The sequence below is a fragment of the Onychomys torridus genome, chromosome 4, assembly GCF_903995425.1.
Source record: "Onychomys torridus chromosome 4, mOncTor1.1, whole genome shotgun sequence".
In the NCBI taxonomy this organism is placed as follows: domain Eukaryota; kingdom Metazoa; phylum Chordata; class Mammalia; order Rodentia; family Cricetidae; genus Onychomys; species Onychomys torridus.
The window spans coordinates 60,405,663-60,425,155 of record NC_050446.1 but is presented as its reverse complement, the minus strand read 5'-3'; the positions used below and the strand labels follow the sequence as shown (position 1 = coordinate 60,425,155).

Sequence of the window (19,493 nt, the reverse complement as noted above, 5' to 3'; positions counted from 1 at the left end):
TGCAGGGCTCCAGGCAGAAGGTTCTAGCATAGTGCTAGTGGAGTTAGTGTGTCTGCAGTACTGCATGCCAAGTGACTTCAGAGTCCAACACCCAGTAGATCTGTTGAAAAGTATATCTGATCACATAATGAATAAAATGTATTCCGGAGGTCTAAAAACAGGGCAGCCAGAATAATTCTCAAAAGTATTCTAAAGCCCCCCAACTACCACCTGCCTGAACCCAAATGTTGTTCAACTAGCTAAAAGAGGACTTTGGATATCTGAGTGTGAAGGGCCTTTGAGTTATCACTTAGTATGAGGTCAAAAACCCAGATTATTTTGAAAAGAGGTATGGGAGGCTTTATATATTTTTTTCACTTAGAATTTAAAATAAATTATAATTTAAAAAATGCCTATGAGATTAGTGAATCCCATTCAATGGAAAACTAGTTGTATATACTCAGCTTCAATAGTAAAACTGGGAGCTCCGGAGACATAAAAATAGTTATCAAGTTCATTATATACAGAGTTCATTTTACCATGGGATGTAATGAACAAAAAGTAATGATTATTTTCTAGATTAAATAATAATATAGGGAGGAAGCTTTTGCTTGTTACTTGAAATTAAGCACTGCAACAAGTATATATTTAGATTATTTTTATTATCCTTAAAGAACTGTTTGTAACATTTTACAAATTTTCAGACTGTTCAAGAAATACAGCAACATCAATAAATACACCAAAACATGAGATTTATCTAATGAAAGAGTACAAAGAAGAAGAAAAAAATTAGAAACACCTGAGAACAAGAGGGCAAGATGTCAACTCTAGATCTGAAGTGGAAACCAAGTCGGGTCTCTCTATGATGTCAGCACACGACAATAAGTAACTCAAACCATAGAAATTAATATGTAGTTTTGAGCTTCACCTTTCTGGGAAGTTTGGAAGGACAATATTTGAACCCAAAACCTCTAAAACCCTGTAATATATGTATCTATTGATAGCAGAGGATCCAAATACATAGAAACTGGTCTGGCAGTAACTGCCAAAGAAAGCAGATCTCTTATTCCTCAGCATTTGCGATCTTGTGGCATACTATGAACTATAAAAGGGCATGATTCCCCTTCAGCTGCAGGAAGTCATAAAAATGGATTTTATAAAGTTTCAAGGTCATCTGTATTCAAAACTGCATACAGCTGTGTTTTAGTAAATGAATCCATTGGTTAATTGATAGCTTTGCCTTCAAGATACATCCAAACTATGTACAAAGGATCCACAAATGTCAGCAATTTGTAACCAAAATTCGCTAGCTTACATATGCAAAAGTCTGCATTGGCTTTCAATTTAAAAATTTAAGAAAGTAGTGAATAGTGTTGGTTTATCATGTGGGTTAAGAAAAAGTAGATGGCTTCAGCTTTTTAACAGGGAATTATGAACTTCTCACAAATGAGAAGTCACATTCTTCTGATTAGAAAAGATAAGCTGCCTAAAATTACCAATCAAAAACAGCACATGCAGTATTTTTTGAAGTGATTTTGTGAAATTAAAGTTCTACAAAAGCCCTTAGGATGCATCATCTCATTTCCCTTAGACAAGAATGAGTGAAGTCACTGGTGTACTTGGGCAATATACTCATATGTTTATATGCGTATTTCATTGCCCAGTTGAGACACAAAACCTTTTTAAAGGTGAGGCTATACACTTACAGTGTTAAGGAGGTGCAGCACTTTACTATATGGTTCCTAACCTCATTCCAATATAAACAATTTATCAATATGTTGTGGATTCAAGAAACAGCACGCAAAAGAAAATGTTACATGCAAAATTTATTGTTCCAACGTGAAACACTAGGGCTCTATAGTTTTTAATACCTGCACATCTGTTTAATTTGGCTAACAAGATGTACACTGAAGAAAGATGTTATTAATCCTCCTAACGCAAGTCCGAGTCAAAGGCACTTCCACAGAGCACTAACTCCTTAAACTTCTCCAAGTCATTCCATGCTGTTTATGATCTATTTCTGTGTGAGACCAATAAAAGCCCCCTTGTCTAAATGTGAGCCTTGTCACTCTACCCCCAAAAGCAAGCCTATGTGTCACCCAAACACATATGGAGAGTAGTAATATACAATAAACATAGGCAAAGGTCTTTGCATTCTTTGGGTTAAATTCATAAAGCCGCGAGAGTTCCAACAGGTAAGATATTTCAGAAGGGATTGCAGGAAAAACTGGCTGAAGTCTATTGTCTTGATGGGGGTTGGGAGGACTGCTGACTTCCATTGAATAACTATCTACAATTTTACAAAGCTGGGGTGTCTCTTTTAGTTTCCTTAAACTTGTTTAGGTGGCTTGAATCTCCTCTGCTGTCATACATTGAACGGTAGGGGGTGAGAAGAAGAGCCATTTCTTCCCCCCAAAGGAAAGGGAGAGGTGCCACAGAAACGTGTCCTCATGAGGATGTTTAGGTAGAACAGGATGGGTTGACTGGATCAAAGAGCTTTTATTTGCAGAAAAGTTGAGGACACATAATTGAAAACAGCTTCTGAGCTCACACAGAGGGAAGGACACTGGGAAATGCCTGGGACTGACCAGTGAGGCCGTATGGGCACAGGTGACAAGGAAATCTCCCCCTTGAAACCCAGACTGTCTTCCTCAAACATTCCTAACAGTGTCAACATGAAGAAACCTAACTCATACCCTGGAGATTGTTTGAATATCAGGAAAATGGCCTTTCCTTTCCTGTCCAATTACATGGAATATTCACTTCCATTATCTCCACAGTCTTCATTTTTTTGGCATTCACAAGAAATTTTTGTATTTTTTAATCAAGTGTAATAGTCGCTGAATTTGAATTGGGGTTATAACAAGAGTATTAAAAATAGATTTTAGCCTATGCAGATCAGTGGACCTCAAAGCAAACCATAGCCTCCTCACCTGGCAACTAAGGTCACTTCATTTGAAAATAGAAAGACAACAGCAGAGTTTTCATTTCTCAAATTTCTACATAAGCAATGCCTTATTTTCTCTGTAAACCTATATCCCCAAATAACCAGAGCTGGGTCTCCTCTGATGAACTGGGGACTTCCTGCCCATGTTATAGGAGCACAGGATTTACTTTGGTGCTGACAATCCACAAACCATGAATCTTAAAAAGGAAAGTGTCGTTTGGTCTTTAATATCTGTCCAAACATTTATCAAGTTGTTTTTAAGCATAGGCAGGAAGAGACATCACAGTCACACTGCAGGAGGATGAGGCCCGAAGAAGACACCTGCCTTCAGGTCCAATGAGACCAAGGCAGAGGTAAGATTTTAGAAAGCAGCTTTAGCACACATTTCACTATTGTAGTCTTAAGAGTCAGTACCAATTGGCAAACTGAGCAACATTTTCAGATAACATATTTTACAATTTGAAAACTTGGATATCTTCATTACTCAAAAGCAAAAGAAAAGAACAGGCCAGAGAAAGCAGTTCCTATTTTTGAATTATTATTTCACCATCTACTTTGCTTGAGATGTGTCTAAGGCCCATGAGATTGCTCAGTCTCGGCTTCCTAAATTCATACTGCAATTTACAAGAAGCAAGAATACACACCATGAAACGACAGAGATACATGGCTCTCACAATTAGTTTATGGGAATCAGTGGACGCTCCTCTCGTTTCTTCCAGATGTTAGACTTGCTATCTCTTTTGGTTAGTGGTGCTGGTCGGCCTCTTTTTTTAGTGGGAGATGTGTTGGCTTCAAAATCTTGCGCGGTGCTTTTCCTTCCTGGAGACTCTTCCCCGGGATGCTCTATAATAACTCCGCTACCCCCATCTAAGATGTGCCTCAATGCAGGATCCTCGGGGGAGCAGACGGCGGTTCCACTCTCACTGCTGCTCAGGTCTAAGTCTTCCAGGTAAAGGATCTTGGGCTGATGTATGCTTTTGATGAATGTTTTCTCCCTCTCCAGCTTTCTGCTTGAATGATGCTCATTCATATCCACCCCAGAGTCGAGACTTGTATCATTGCTCTGGGTTCTCTTGCCTTTTTTCAGGTCTATAAAGGAGTGTCTCACTTGGGCCACAGGCTTTCCATCGAGAGACACAAACCATGCCCTGGGATGGGGAGAGGGCTTGCCTTTAGACAGCTCAAGGAGGGTCTGCTCTGAAATGCCTTGGAGTTCTGATGAAAAAGGAGTCATTACAACAGCTTCATTTAGAGTTCCAGGAACAGACACCGACTCCAACAAGCTGTTGGAATATCGACTCCAATCGGAAGTCTGGGATGGCAAGCTCTGTTGACCTTCAAGTACAATGTCTTCTTCTCTGGCATCTGGAGCCTGGATGTGAGAATGCATTGGCATTTTAGGCAATGTTTGTGTAAAGTTCTCTCTGTTTACTGGTTCCATCAGTTGGCCATAGACTAACTGTCCCTTTCGTGGCAACGTGGCGGACTTAGCAGCATGTAACTGCTCTGGTGTGGAAAAAAGGTCTGATGTCTGAAGGATGGCAATGGGCTGGCTGTAGATGTGCATAAGCTGCTCAGGAATGTGGGAACGCCCATATACCTCCTCACTTCCTGTGAGGTACCTCTTGTCCTCTTGAGTGTCACCTAGTGATGCAGAGAGATTGTTGTTAATATGCTTGGGTTGTTTGCTACCTATACTTGGTTCCAAAGACTGTGTTGGATTTCTTGAGTAGTTATTGTGATTGCCTGACAGAAAGGAAACATCTTCATTGTAGATTTTAAAATTGTCCCGAGTTTTCACCATGGAAATTTTTTCTTCTGCTTCCTTCTTGGCGGTTTCCTTTTTCTGGGGGCTGTAGGATGAGGTTTGGGCATTAAATAACTGTGCCTTGTCCTCAGCTTTTAATGCAACTTTGACTGAACTGATATGATTTATGTGTGTTGTTGATGTTGTCTGGTCTCTCTTAAGGATCTCAAGTTTAGTGATATTTCTTTCTCTTTTCTGTGGTGTTCCACATTTACCCCTAAGAGGAGAAAAAGCAAAAAGTAAAGGATACTTAAAAGTTACAATTTATAAGATTCAACAAAGAAAAATATACCAAAACATACAAATACATATCTAATGATGTTATGAGAATACATTTGTTTTGATTTCCAATCTATATATATTAAAGGCTAAGCGATCTCTTTGTAATTTTTTAATTTTTATTTATGTGTATGTCTGTGCATATGAGAGCCCCTAGAACTGGAGTTAGAGGTGGATATGAGTGCTGGGCACAGAACACAGGTCCTTTGGAAGAGCAAGTGTTTTTTTCGTTTGTTTGCTTGTTTTTGGTTATTTCTTTTGTTTTTAAATAGATTCTTCTTGCATACAATACACCTGGACCACAGTTTCCCCTCCCTTCACTTCTCCCAGCTCCTTGCCACCTCTTTTCTCCCCCAGATCTACTTCCTCTCTGTTTCCCTTCATAAAAGAGCAAGCCTCCAAGAGACAACAACCAAACACAACAAAACAAGATACAATAAGACAAGGGAAAAGCCCTCATATGGAGGCTGGACAAGGCAACACAATAAGAGGAAAAGAGTCTCAAGAGCAGGCAAAAGAAACAGAGACACACCTGCTCCCACTGTTAGGAGTCCCACAAAACATGCCAACCTAACAGCTACAACATACATGCAAAGGACCTGGTGCAGACCCTTGCCAGCCTCGTATTTGCTGCCTCAGTAGGAGCAAGTGTTTTTAACCACTAAGTCATCTCTCCAGCCCCTGATAATTATTTCTATAAATGAACTCCATAATACATACAACATACAGAAATTATACTATAATATGAAAACTCTGTCTATACACATAGATTAGTGCTATTCTCACCTGCAATAACAAAGTAGTACAGCAAAAAACCCAATGATGATAACTATTGTTCCCCCTAATATGGCTGTAAGGAACACCGTGTGGTAGGCAGTTATGTCTTTGGAATCTTCATTTATACCGGAACCTGCATGATTCAACATAAACACAGAAAAACGTATTATTTGGGGGTAGACTTTTAGTTTTGTTCTATCCTGGATGAGGCACACTGAGTATATGTGATCAATTCTATTGGTTTGCTTCCTTCCTGTGGTAGACTGCTGTGGGTGAAGTACATCTTTCATGCCCTGTGGGATTAGTCAACTGACTTGCTTTGACCAATGAATTTTGAACACTTGGAATGAGGTTGCATGACTATGGGAATAGCTTTTTCCAAAATACCACTCGCCTTCAGAAACTGAACTTCTTGCTTAATATTATATCCTAGTTAAGAACATGCATCCAGATCATCTAAATTTTCATATTCAGTCTGTTTCCCTACTGTGTATTCAGCCTATTCAATTTAACTTACCTTTAAGAAAACAATGTAACCAACCTCACTATGCCTTGGAATTCCCATGTAATTCACTTTTGCAAAATACACTGGATACATAGCTTTAATCTAAAATCATTTTGCCTGTCTTTCCTTTGGGACTCTTCCATGCCCCCAACCCAGAATAATGGATAAGCATTGTGGTATTCTTTTTCAGAAAGTAGCCAGTATGCTGAAAGTAACCTTAAAGAAAACAAACATTCGCCATAGATGTTGGAAGCAACAGGTGGATACAGGTTGATAGCCTCTGTCTGCAGTTTCGAGTGCTACTTGGGGGTCGGTAAATTCTTCCTTTGTAAATGCTGCTAAAAGACAAATTAAGAGATTCCTCGTTTCCTTCCTATATCATATTTTCTGTGCTATTTAATAAATACAGAACAAAGCCCTTTGTTAGAAGCAGACAGAAAAATACAGGGAGAGAAGTATAGAATCCACATTGGGATCACTCTTGGTTTAAACTGCTCCAAGAGGAAGAGCCTTTTTCTTTAATGTGGCACCAAAGCATGTGATGTGGCTTGGCCATCTTGGTAAGGCACTCTGACATGGGAAGAGCACGTCCCAGAAAGTCACTATGCCTCCGACCTGAGTTCTGAAATGAGAAAGCATGTTGAGTTGAACCATGCCAAGCCCAAGAGCAGAGCAGCCAACCCCAAACTCTCACATGCTTCAAAGGTAAATAAATGATATATCAGCTCTTACAGAACTGGTATCCTGCTGCCGAGATGCTGAGAAAACAAAACCCTAAAATATGTGGCCCTGGCTTCCGAGTCTTAAAGAGAACTTTGAAGGAAATTGTTTAAGGAAGTCATAAAAATGGAAACTTTAATTATGCAGTAGCAAAATATAGAACTATGGGGTTCTTATTTAATTTAAGTTAGAGTGATGGCCAGGGTAGCAGAACTCATCCAGCCTCCAGCATGTGAAAGATGTTTCTGTATTCAGGAAGGTTTTATGGGGGTTTTGTATTGTTTTGTTTTTTGTTTTATTGTTGTTTTGTTGCTTGTTTTGTGGGGGTGGGTTGTTGTTATTGTTTTGTTTTGTTATAATTTTATCCAGACAGGATCTCACTATGTAGCTCAGGATGTCCTGGGACTCTATGATCAGGCTGGCCTTAAACTCAGACATCTGCCTGCCTCTACCTCCCAAGTGCTGGGATTAAAGGTGTGCATCACTATGCCCAGTTCTATTCAGGAAAATTTAATAGATTTAATACATAATGATTTAATTTTTGATAAATTTACTAGATGTGATAAATGTGGGGTTTCCTTAGGTTCAGATTCCCTGCAAATTTGATACTGCGTTAAATACTTTGTGTTAGATCAGCCTGGATTATCGCTAGTGAAGAATTCTTGATGTGTGGCCACCAGCTTCCAGCTACCTTCTGTTCAAACTGCCAGGTCAATGATCATGTTTTATATCATCTATCTGATCTTTCAAAACAATCTGGAGACACTATCCAACATCCTTTCCCCGCATGTCCCCCAGAGTCTTCCTCCTCAGAAACATCAGGAACTGTGTTCGGAAAGACTAGAAAGGACTGGAGTCAGTGGCAGCCACCTGGTGAGGAGCTGAGCAAGCTCTGGTCAGCTCTCTGGAGCTGCAGAGATGTCTGCCTTCCCTAGGAACCTGTAAACTACACACATTCTTCACCTTTTAAAAAATTACTCAAAATGTCCCTGTTTCTTAAAGCCAGAGGATCTAACTATGCTGGGTAGAATTTATTCATGAAAACATAAACTCAGAAAATACTGGAAGCAACTTCAGTCTTCTTAGATTCATTAGACATGACAGGAAGAGGCTTAGAGTTCATGGAGCTTAATCCTTTGGTCCTGCGTACAAGAAAAGGAGATGGGGGAGGAGTTGTCTACTTCATTCACCTGCTACATGACAATGCTTAGGCTAAGCTGATGTTAACTCCAGCATGCTATGTGCATTATTCTAGCTGGGCAGTGGTGGCGCATGCCTTTAATCCCAGCACTTGGGAGGCAGAGGCAGGCAGATCTCTGTGAGTTCGAGGCCAGCCTGGTCTACAGAGCATTATTCTTAAAGTTACTTTGTTTCATTTTTACAGTACCTCTAGCTCCGGGGAATGGAGCTGCTATCCAGTAGCCCAAATGTGGTGCATCATAGGTCCAAATCAAATGGCTGTTATGCTCCTTGACTATTCCCCAACCATGATGCACCCAAGCACCTAAAACATGTGGTAAGTGAAAAACACCAGTTAGGTATAGTTCTACACCTTAAACTGAAGGTATAAAAACAGTTTGTTGGTAGTCATGTAAAGAATTCAGAACATTTCAGAAATTATAAATACCATGATACTAAATATCTAGGATGATAAATCCTAAATATCACACCATACTCAGTAGAATGCATACACGATGACATAATGTGAATGATTTGTCATGACTAAAGGAAACAAATTCATTATAACAAAACTCAACTTACGTACCCTGAGGATGTAAGGAATAAAATTCTAATTTAAAGGCTAGCTAAGATGTAAAGTGCTTGAATCCCAGAGTTCAGTCTCCAGCACCAGACACGTAACAAGAGAGGAATAAATCCCATTTCATCAACAGGTCCTGACATTGTGATTAAACACATGTACAGCATGTTTTGTGACCTTATCACTTTAAGAACCATTGTTCTAATGCTACTGAACTATTTCTTTTCTATCCAGAGCTGCACCTATGAATGAGTCAGACTTCACATGCAGTTTTCATCTGAGGAGTCAGAAATTAAAGCAGTTCACCACAGGCGTGCTATTGGAGCTGGGAAGCAAGCCCAGATCTGGTCTTCTTTGCAATGGAGAATGGAGTCAGAAGATCCAGGAGGAAATGATTAAATGACTAAAGTAGAACCCGGATCACCATAGCATCTGTAACTAAGTAAGCCCCTAGAGGGGGACCATCACTCCTTCCATCTCTTGTGGAATTTATTGTCAAGATATTCACACATATTTTTGATGGTCTGAACCAAGATTTTAGATACTCTCATACTACTAAAATTTCCTGAGGGAATATTTTTTTAAATCTTAAATTATTTCTTCCTCAAAATGTTAGAGGAACCCAAGACAATGTAGGTGAATAATGTTCAAATTTTTGTTTGTCTGTTTTTACATATTGTGTGCAATGGTTAGCCTCAATTGTCAGCTTGATGAGAGCTACAATCACCTTGAGAAATGGGCCTCCCCTGGCACGCCTGTGGAGAATTATCTTGAGAAGGTCAATGGAAGTAGGAAGATGTTCGCCCTGTGAGCAGCACCAGACACTGGGCCATGATGCGGAACAGTGCAGCTGAGCACCAGCCTTCATCATTCTCTGCTTCTTGACGATGGAGGCAGCGTGACCAGCTGCCTCAACCCCTCCTCTATTGTAGCTCCCCCACCACGATGGACTGCAACCATCACGGTTATAAGTCAAAATAAATCATCCCTTCGGAAGTTGCTGTTGTCAGGGCATTTTATTATAGCAATTGGAAAAGCACTCAAGACAATGAACTAGCATCATTTCCCCTCACAAACACATGCACCAGTGAGGCCAAGCCTGGTCCTTAACAAAGTGTGCAGAGTGGTAATGTTAGTGAGAGCCTAGATGTGTACAAAGCTCTAAAATTAAATATCCAAAAGAAAAATATTCTATTTTATCTTAGCTACCATACCTGTGTTCATATCAAATGTCCAAGCAGGTATGCGATCTCCCATGTTTACGTGATTTGTATGTAGAAGAGGAAGAGATATATGAATAGAGCCATCCACCTTTAGTTCTTTTCCTCCAGAATATATTTTCACACATATTGCAGCAAGAGGAGTCAACTCAATGTTTTCCAAACCTAAAAGGGAGTATAATTTATTAAGATTATACTCAGAGGTTGCATATACATAATAAATTGTTATGACTCTAAAATTCATTTTACTCTATTATTTCATCATTGTTACCCATTCTAATGCATACTCTATTGGCTGTACATTAAAGATTTTTTTTAATATAATTTCAATATATTTCATAAATAGCTACTGGCTAAGAATGTAACATTGACCAATAGGTGTAAGCTTTGGTTAGTCTAATTCTCTCAGAGTCATCTGATTTAAGGACACTGGAATCCAACCAAATGTTTTTGAAGATCCCAGGATAGTGAGATAGCTCAGTGGGTAAAGGTACTTGCTGTATAATCCTGATAACCCGAGTTTGATTCCTGCTTGGAAGGAGAGCACTGGCTCCTAGAAGTTGTCTTCTAGCCTCCACAGGCATGCTGCATCGAGTTCACACACTCTATGCCCTAAACACTAATCCTAACTTTCAATTTAAAAAACAAAAAACACCTGTCAATTCACAGGGCTCTAGAACTGTGTAATCCAATAGATGGGCTGCAAGTTGCATGTGGCTTTTATACAAAACCTGGACCTTTGATGCTCTGACAACATCTCAAACTCAGTAAGCACGAGTGACCATCAGTAAGCATGTGTGACCAGTGGCACCAGGCTAGACAAAGCAGAGAAGTCTCCTTACAAGACTCAGCATGTTTAAAGCAGGATTTTGAGAGGAAAATTCATTGTGACTCTGCCCAAGTCTGTGGTGGTATTGTGTTCCCTGAAATTTTGTGTACGCTAATAAATTTAGAGAACAGAACAGCCACAATATTAAACATAGAGGATAGGCAGTGGTAGCACACGCCTTTAATCCTACCATTCCAGAGGCAGAGATCTACCTGGATCTTTGTGTATTCAAGGATATAGCCAAGCATGGTGACTCACGCCTTTAATCCCAGGAAGTAATCGCAGGAGGCAGAAAGGTATTTAAGGCATGAAGACCAGAAACTAGAAGCTTTTAGCTGGTTAAGCTTTTAGGCTTTTGAGCAGCAGTTCAGCTGAGATCCATTTAGATGAGGACTCAGAGGCTTCCAGTCTGAGGAAGCAGGATCAGTGGAGGAATTGGCAAGGTGAGGTAGCTGTGGCTTGTTTTGCTTCTCTGATCTTCCAGCATTCACCCCAATATCTAGCTCCAGGTTTGATTTAATTAATAAGTCCTTTTAAGATTCATGCTACACAAGTCTCATGAGCTTTGTCTTGAACACCCTCCAGCACAGCATGAGTTCACCTTAGACAGACAGTGTTGTAACATTCATATAAATGTCTTTACTTTGCACATCCTCTGACTTACATCTAGGAAAACCTGTTGAGACCAACTTCCTCAAGAAGCAGGCTTTGGGATAATTTGAGCAGGAACTGACCAGGGAAATAATCCCCAGAAACAACCACACATGGAAAGAAGCCAACACAGGACATGGTAAAGAAGGAGAATCAGGGAGATAACTCCAGAACAAGCCCACTAGCCAAAGCAAGGAAATAGGGGTATTAATGTGTCAACTCCTGTATGATCCAAGTAAGGACAAAACCTGCTTCATGGACCAGGCAGTGCCCTCAAGCAGTGACTGACGTGTGTAGTATCGAACAGGCTTGACAGAAGACTGGGCTTTATCTGACTGCAACAGTGGGAATATCAGTCTTATTTATAATTTATAACATGTATTATTTATGTAAGATACTCTCTTTACACTCGTTCCAGATGTACCCAAATGAACCAAAATTTGATGCAACTAAAACTTTCAAAATTATAAATTGTCTGAGGTAATTTCAAACAGTGGCATTTCAATTAGATTCACAAATAGTAGAAACGGTGTGACAAATGTGGTTGTATTTTAAATTTTGTTTTCCATTCATCCCTTAACTTTTAAATCACAAGAGCCTAACAACGAAGCTGTGGACTGTGGACTCGTTTCTTTCCTAGCTAGGACATATTGAATAGAAATTACGATAGCTGATTCAGCTCTGTCACTGTGGTAAATGTAACTCAGAGACCAGCTGATAGCACACTTTCTCTGGGTACTTAACTGACACTTCTCATCAGTTTGCTAAGACCAACTGCATAGAAAGTCTGGGAAATGTATTTAAGACAACGTTGCTAAATGTATTATTTTGCAAATTTTACAGTAATCACAGCCTTTTCTGTATTTTGCCTACTTACTTTGGTTCAAATGAAATTTAATGAAAGGACATTTTGACTAGTTTGACATAATATATGCCAAAGACTTTGGTATAATTATTCTTTTTTGTTTTGTTTTTGTTTGTTTGTTTGTTTGTTTGTTTGTGGAGACAAGGTTTCTCTGTGTAGCAGCCCTGGCTGCCCTAGAACCCTCTTTGTACCGAGGCTGGCCTCAGACTCACAGATATCTGCCTGCCTTTTTGCCTTTCAGGGGCTGGGCCACCACATCTGGCTTAACTCTATTTTTTGGATGAAAAGAAATTGCTTATAAATAATTTAATACTTAGATATTTCCAAAGAAACGTGTATTTTGCAAAGCTTTAGTGAAAATCAGATGTGTAATATTATGTACATACATAAATGGTATTTGATGGAAAATTTATGTGCTGATTTTTTTAGAAATATGATTACATATTTAAAAACTAGAAAATACCTGGTTTGTTAAGAGTGATCCCAGTCGCATACAGAAAATTGTCCACCTTTAAAAACTGCTGTAGAACTGTTAGGTAGCCAGTCACGTTGCTAATATGATGGTTGTCAGGAAGTTTAATGAAGGCTTTTGAAAACTGAACACTTGGTTGAGATTTGGCATCTGGACAAAGGAAATCCCATTAACAAATGGACAAAAACATATGCATATTAAAAACAGCATCACTGGACAGGACATTTTCTTCTATAGAATGTGGTTATAATGATTTCTGAGTGTCATCAACATCTCACATAATTACTTTAAATTCAGAACCAAGAAGCTTCCTTTTTATATATTTATGAAGAGTACTTTTATTCCACAATAGTGTCAATCTGTGAACCACAAATGAGTCACTGATGCTTACATGGATACATATAAGAAACTTGAGTATAAAGCAGAAGTTGTGGGAAAAGATTTCAGTTTAGGATACATAATGTAAAGTTCTGGAACAGAAAAGATAGCATACAGCATTCACATTACATACGGTTCTTTTAGATCACAAAGCACCTCCAGACCAGAACTGCTTGATTCTGCCCAGAATTTCTTCATGGCTCTTTCAGATCTCACTTTAGGGGACCATATACTGACCATCGTCAGCTTGTGTGGTTCTATAACAGGAGTGAGGTTGATGGTGTGTGTCAGAATGGGCCAAGACCAATCAAGCCTTTTGTTCATGCTTAACAATAGGTCTAGTCCTGGGCACAACTACTGAGGTGTGTGCTTGCCTGGATATAAAATGGAAGGCTTGTTTTGTCTCCCACAAGGTCCCTTTTTGTAACCCCAAATGAAAGCGTGTTTGAAAATGGAGGCAGTGTTTACAGGGTGGAATTGGGAAATGAAGAGAGGAAAAACTATTTTTCAATATCCCAACTTGAGTCCTTCAGATTAAACCTTGCCTGAAGTAGACCCTGCTTTGTGAAAGATAAATTGTTCCTTTGGGGTTACGCTAGTTTAGAATAGGTTTCCAGCAACATTCAATAATAACCACCCTTCGGGACATCCAGCCACATACTGAAGTGGGTAGGTTTCTCCATCAGATAGGTACACAGTAATTGTAAAATCTTCCAAATGCCAGATTTCGGATGTATGTGTGTATTACTTCATTTCAATGTTGTTGAATGGACTCTCTTCTGATGTTTAGCAATTGAGAACCCAGTGACATATTGATATTTCTATAATCAACATAATTAACAAGCCAAAAATCAATTCCAAAATTAAAATTGTAAGTTATCAGATACATTCATTACCTTTGGCCTTGGACTTAAATAAGATAACAGGTAAAGGCAGAAGAAATCATTTAAGTTATTAGGATGAAAAATGTATCAAATTTTAAAGACTTGTGTGATATTAAAAGATAATGTCAGATAATTCTTAAAATCAGTTTCTAGGATTTTTTCATAAAGGGAGAAAAACAACACCTGCAAAACACTGAAGTAGAACAGCACAATTACATCTTCATTATTATTTAGCTATTTGAGGAAACAATCTGGAATTTTCCAATCACTCAAAATATTATCTAATACATTCTATTTTAAAATATGTGACCTTTATATATGGGGGTATCAATGATGAAATACACATTTTCATATATTAACCTAAATAATAAAATTTTGAAAACATGTGGCTTAATAATGCTGAATATACAAATTTCTTATAAGTAAAAATACGCATCCTATGTAAATTACCTGCATTTCCTAAGAAAAGTTTTCATTTTTTTCTGTTCCCCTGTCTACAAATATATGCACTGAATGCACTTCTATTTTATAAACCAACTATCTTCTTTTAAAAAAAGATTTATTTATTTATGTATGCAGTGTTCTGCCTGCATGTATGCCTACATGACAGAAGAGGGCACCAGATCTCATTACTGATGCTTGTGAGCCACCATGTGGTTGCTGGGAATTGAACTCAGGACCTCTGAAAGAGCAGTCAGTGCTCTTAACCTCTGAGCCATTTCTCCAGCCCCGCTCCCCCCAAAATCCCTTCTTGACAAAATAGTTTATGAGCATTGAGAAAAGAAGTAGGTACTTTATGGAGAGATGTAACAGCATTAGAAACATTTGTATCTCATTTCATTAAAGACCCAGCAGCATGAAACCAGGACTCTCTGTAGCTATGTGGTTCCTTTTCACTTTCTAATCTCCACACAAAACTCCACATTACATTCTGCTTAATGCTAGCAAAATGAGTACCAAATGCTCTAACATCTAGGGAAAGAGGGTCTACAGCCTTACTTAGTAAGTCACTCCAAGATTAATCAAGCCCAAGCTCAAGTTTTAACTTGAGTACTATTAGGTGTTCTTATTTAATACTTCAGAAATGCATAGGTTAGCTTCTAAATGTGAGTTTTCACAAGCAATTCTTTAGGCCATACCTCTCTTGACTGACTCATTCGTGAGGATTTTCTGCCTTTTAGTCATTTCCATTATGTTAGCGCTGAATATTAATAGACCAATAGAAGTCAAACAAGTAGTTGTAGTTTATAAAGGTATTGTGTATCAAAAGAGAAGCAAAATGTCTATCTTTCTCTTAAGAATCAATTAAGGGACACATGGAGGTAAAGAAAGGGTCAAACTGTCATCTTCCTAGTTGGTAAATCGGGAGGACAACTGCCGGAGCAGACACACCCAAAGGAGGCTTCTTGCACACTTTCTTGTGGACATGCAAGTAACAAACACCACTAGTGAAGGCTGCCTGGACGATCAGAACACCCCAGTGACAGGCCTCTCCCACAGTAGCATCCAGAGTCACACTGGAGGAGGCACAGAAGGAAACGTGACAGTTAGGGAGCCCAGAGGTCTGGGAACATGTCTTCACCAGCTATAAAACCCACTGAGAGATGAGACAGAGAGGACAGACAGTAGTTTCTACTATTTCCTCATGTCATACATTCCCATGTGTGGAGGATAGTGGAGATAGTTATTTTCAATACACAAAAATACAATTTTATGATAAGATAGGACCTTGTTCAGATCAACTTACCATCAATACCCAACTTGAACTTTTGTCAAGTTATAATCAACCCTGATTCTCTTATAAAATAATCATTCTAAGAACTTCGTTAGTAAGAAAGTAGTGTACTTACCAGCTAATTTTCCAGTAATCAAAACCGTGTCTTCAAAGAGCCATATATTTGCTTGGCTTTGAGGGAACAGTGAAAGTGTAACTGAAGAATATACTGTAAAATAGGACAATACAATCAAAATATTTAATGTAGGGGAAACTGAGGCAGGCATAGTTCTGTCATAGTGTGCCTCAAAAGATTCTCATTCTACTATAGAGATACTTGCTCATCCATGTTCATTGCGGCTCCATTCATAATAGCCAGAAATTGGAAATAGCTTAGATTCATCAACTGATGAATAGATAATGAAAAAGTGGTACATTGACACAATGAAACATTATTTAGCTGTTAAGGAAAATGAAATTTTCAGGTAAACTGATAGAGGGAGCTAGAAACAATCATCCCAAGTGAGGTAACCCAGAGCCAAAAAGACAAATATTGTACGTTTTCTCTTATATATGGATGTTAACTTTAAAGCTTTAGATATGTGTGTGCTTTGATTAAAATAATCACCAAGGATAGGTACCTAATAAGGGTCCAAGGCAGAGGATGTGACCTTCCAAGGAAAGGGAAATATAATGTAGTTATAAAGAAATAACAAGGAAATAGAATAGGAAGAACAAACGGGGAGGAGTGGAAGAGCAGAGGAAGGGAGGAAAGATGGGAAGGGACATTCACACTAAAGGCCTTTTCAAAGTTGCGTCAAAACCTACTACTGTAGACACTTCCTAAAATATATACAGATTTGAGAGAAATTTAAACTGAATTATCATATAATGGGAAAAAATGCCCCACCTAGACATCTTATGCTGCTAAATAAATCCCTCAATGCCGGGAATGGGTTACATCTTGTTTAATCATTGGACAGAGAGGTCCCATAGGTGCCCACCCTGAAACATCACAGACAATTGCCAAGGCTACTGATTACCCTCATGTCCTGACGATAAAGGCCCTATTGCTGAAGACATCACACACTTATATCATCCAACATGTAGGAATTGAGTGAGGACTAACTGGAAGCTTTACCCCCACTGACCATCATCCATGGTGCTGAAAAGTACTCTACACACTACCAGAGGAGAGGGGTAATCATCACTATCACCCAGCTATAAACCCTGAGACCTACAACAGTGACTTGTCTGGAAGATAGACAGGTATAATAGTGGCACAAATATTATGGGACTAACGAACCACTTCAGTGAACTTAAGAATCATTTCATGAGATGGAACCCTTATCTGACATTGCTAAAGTGACCAAGAACCTGAGACTAAATAGGTCATGGGGAAACCTACTATGATCATTCTGATAATGGAACACAGCAATAAAATGACTGCAAATGATTTATTGCTACACCCATAGCAATCAGTGCTTCACTCAACCTTCATCAGAGAAGTTACTTAGCAGGAAAGGGTAATTACCAAAGACATCCACAATTGGGTCATGTACAAGTCTCTGTGGAAGATAAAGTGCCTTTATAATTGCTATGATGCCAGTATTTTTGTCAACCTAAATTTCACCACCAAAGAAAGCTGTTGGTGTTTAAAAAAAAATGGGGCTTCCAGAGTAATTAAGTTAAGAGAGCAGAAGCTTCACAATGGAATTAGATTGCCTTAAAAATGAGCACCAAAGTCTCTTTCTTCTATGTCAGGACAAAGTGAGAAGAGGACATCTATAAAATGGAAAGTAGCTGTACAAATCAGAAAGCAGGCCTTCACCAGTAAACCCACTGCCATTTCAACCTTGGTCTTCCTCACCTCCAGAACTGTGTTAAATATCTCTGTTGTTTACAAGCTACCTGGTTGGTTGTGTTTTGTTTTACCATCCCAAATAAGCAAAGAGTGTTTTGTACAAATTTTCCTTGCCTTCTAAACATACCATATGGAATTCTTGTAGGTATTTTCAATTTCAGCTCAACAGATTTCCCTTCAACAGAGAGAGAAATCATTTACATTTGTGAATGCAAAATACCACCAAAGTACTTACTGGGCATCCTTCCGGTTCTCCAAGGCAGGGGTGTCAAGACGTAGCCATCTTTGTAAGCAATGATGGTTAAGCTGAGTCCTAATTGGTAGGGCACTTTTATCAATACTGCTCCATTGTTTCTAGTTATCGTAGAATTTGTCTTCGTGTAGTTAACAAATACCTCCACAACTGCTTGACTCAAGTACTGGCGACTGATGATGTCATTCACCTGGACTTTTAGCATAAATACAGACACTGGAAGAAAAAAAAAGCCAGAAACTGAATCGGGTCGAACCTAGAACGTATGGCACTGCATATTAAAATGTCATTCAATACTTCTGAACAACAAGACAAAACTTTTTTCTTTTTAATTTAGGAAGTATATATTAACGGCTGTACAAAAAGGTAAAAACATTCCATCCAATTCATTATTCGTTGTAAAACAAAGTAAATTAGAATACTTATTATTATTAAGGCACAGTATTATTATTGTAATTTTTGTCATTTAAAAGGAGAGCAGTGAACTGCTCTTGAGGAAAACACATTTTTTACTTTGTCTGTTTTCAACTTACAAAATTTTAACTCTAATTGAATACACTTCTTCATTTTCTGTTGACTAGAAGTCAGGGAATGAGTTTCTGTTTCAACTACATGAAATATCACACAGAAACCTTTCTACAAAAATCTAAAAAAAAAAAAAAAAAAAAAAAATTCTTCCTTACCCACATAAGATGTATGTTATACTAATCTAAAGTGAAGCCAATGAGAATTAAAGCCAGCATTACTGAACCCTCTGGTCTTATTTCTCAAGTGTAGATCTTGACTGTATGCTCACTGGGGTTTACCTCCCATGATTTCTGGCAAAAATAAAGAATGTGCAACATAGAGATGCCTTTGGAAGGAAGTACCACAGCATCCTGTATGTGGGCTCTGGAGTAAGTCGAGACCCACTGTGCTATTCCTTAGCTATGTGACCACAGGTCTGTCACCCTGAAGTCCAAATGCTCATCTGGAACACTGGGAGAATGGTAATTACTTAAGGAAACAAAATGAAGTTAATGCAAATATGTTTGGTTATTAACATAATTACTAGTAATAATTTTTCCTACAGTTGGAAAACCACATCACAGCCATCCCAGCACTTTCGTAAACACCTCATTAAGGACTAATGATGATGCTCTGTATTTGCAAAAACAAATCCATTCTTACTTAGCATCATTTTATCAGGAAAGCTTATGTGGTAAAAAGAGAAAGTCTACTTAATGTTGATTAAGCCACACTACAAATCACTATCAGGCCTGTTTATTCCAACTTTGTTAACCACACCCAAATTGTTTTTGGATCATTTTAAATATAAATAGAACTAATTAACAATCACTCCATCCTTGAGAAGGTGCATTTCAGCAGAATGAAAAACAAAATAGTTCTGAACCTCTCCAGAGCCTAAGATGAGCTTACATGTCACATGACTATCTCAAAGAATACATCATTGTAATCATCATTGAGACTTTTAATTCTTCATACCAACTAAAAGGGAAAAAAGTGCCCTCTGACCATGTGTGTGCATGCATACAAATACACACACCCTAAATCATGGCTCCCTACTTTAAAAAAAAATATTTTTTTATT

At 38.5% G+C, this 19,493-nt stretch overlaps 1 protein-coding gene and 1 non-coding gene across 2 annotated transcripts in view; both read right to left on the bottom strand.

Moving 5' to 3' along the window:
- Positions 1-622: 622 nt before the first annotated feature.
- Fam171b (family with sequence similarity 171 member B) overlaps positions 623-19,493 on the bottom strand; it is a 55,269-nt gene continuing 36,398 nt past the window's right edge. The window contains exons 2-8 of the mRNA XM_036183927.1: positions 17,886-18,119; positions 15,923-16,015; positions 12,802-12,960; positions 9,988-10,158; positions 8,402-8,518; positions 5,799-5,922; positions 623-4,950 (exon numbers count right to left, since the gene is read on the bottom strand). Of these exons, the coding sequence (XP_036039820.1) occupies positions 3,603-4,950; positions 5,799-5,922; positions 8,402-8,518; positions 9,988-10,158; positions 12,802-12,960; positions 15,923-16,015; positions 17,886-18,119 (2,246 nt within the window). The 3' untranslated portion in view covers positions 623-3,602. The remainder of the gene's footprint in view (positions 4,951-5,798; positions 5,923-8,401; positions 8,519-9,987; positions 10,159-12,801; positions 12,961-15,922; positions 16,016-17,885; positions 18,120-19,493) is intronic.
- LOC118583279 lies at positions 9,012-9,087 on the bottom strand. Its single transcript, XR_004944865.1, has one exon. It is a non-coding gene; the product is annotated as a small nucleolar RNA SNORD60 (small nucleolar RNA).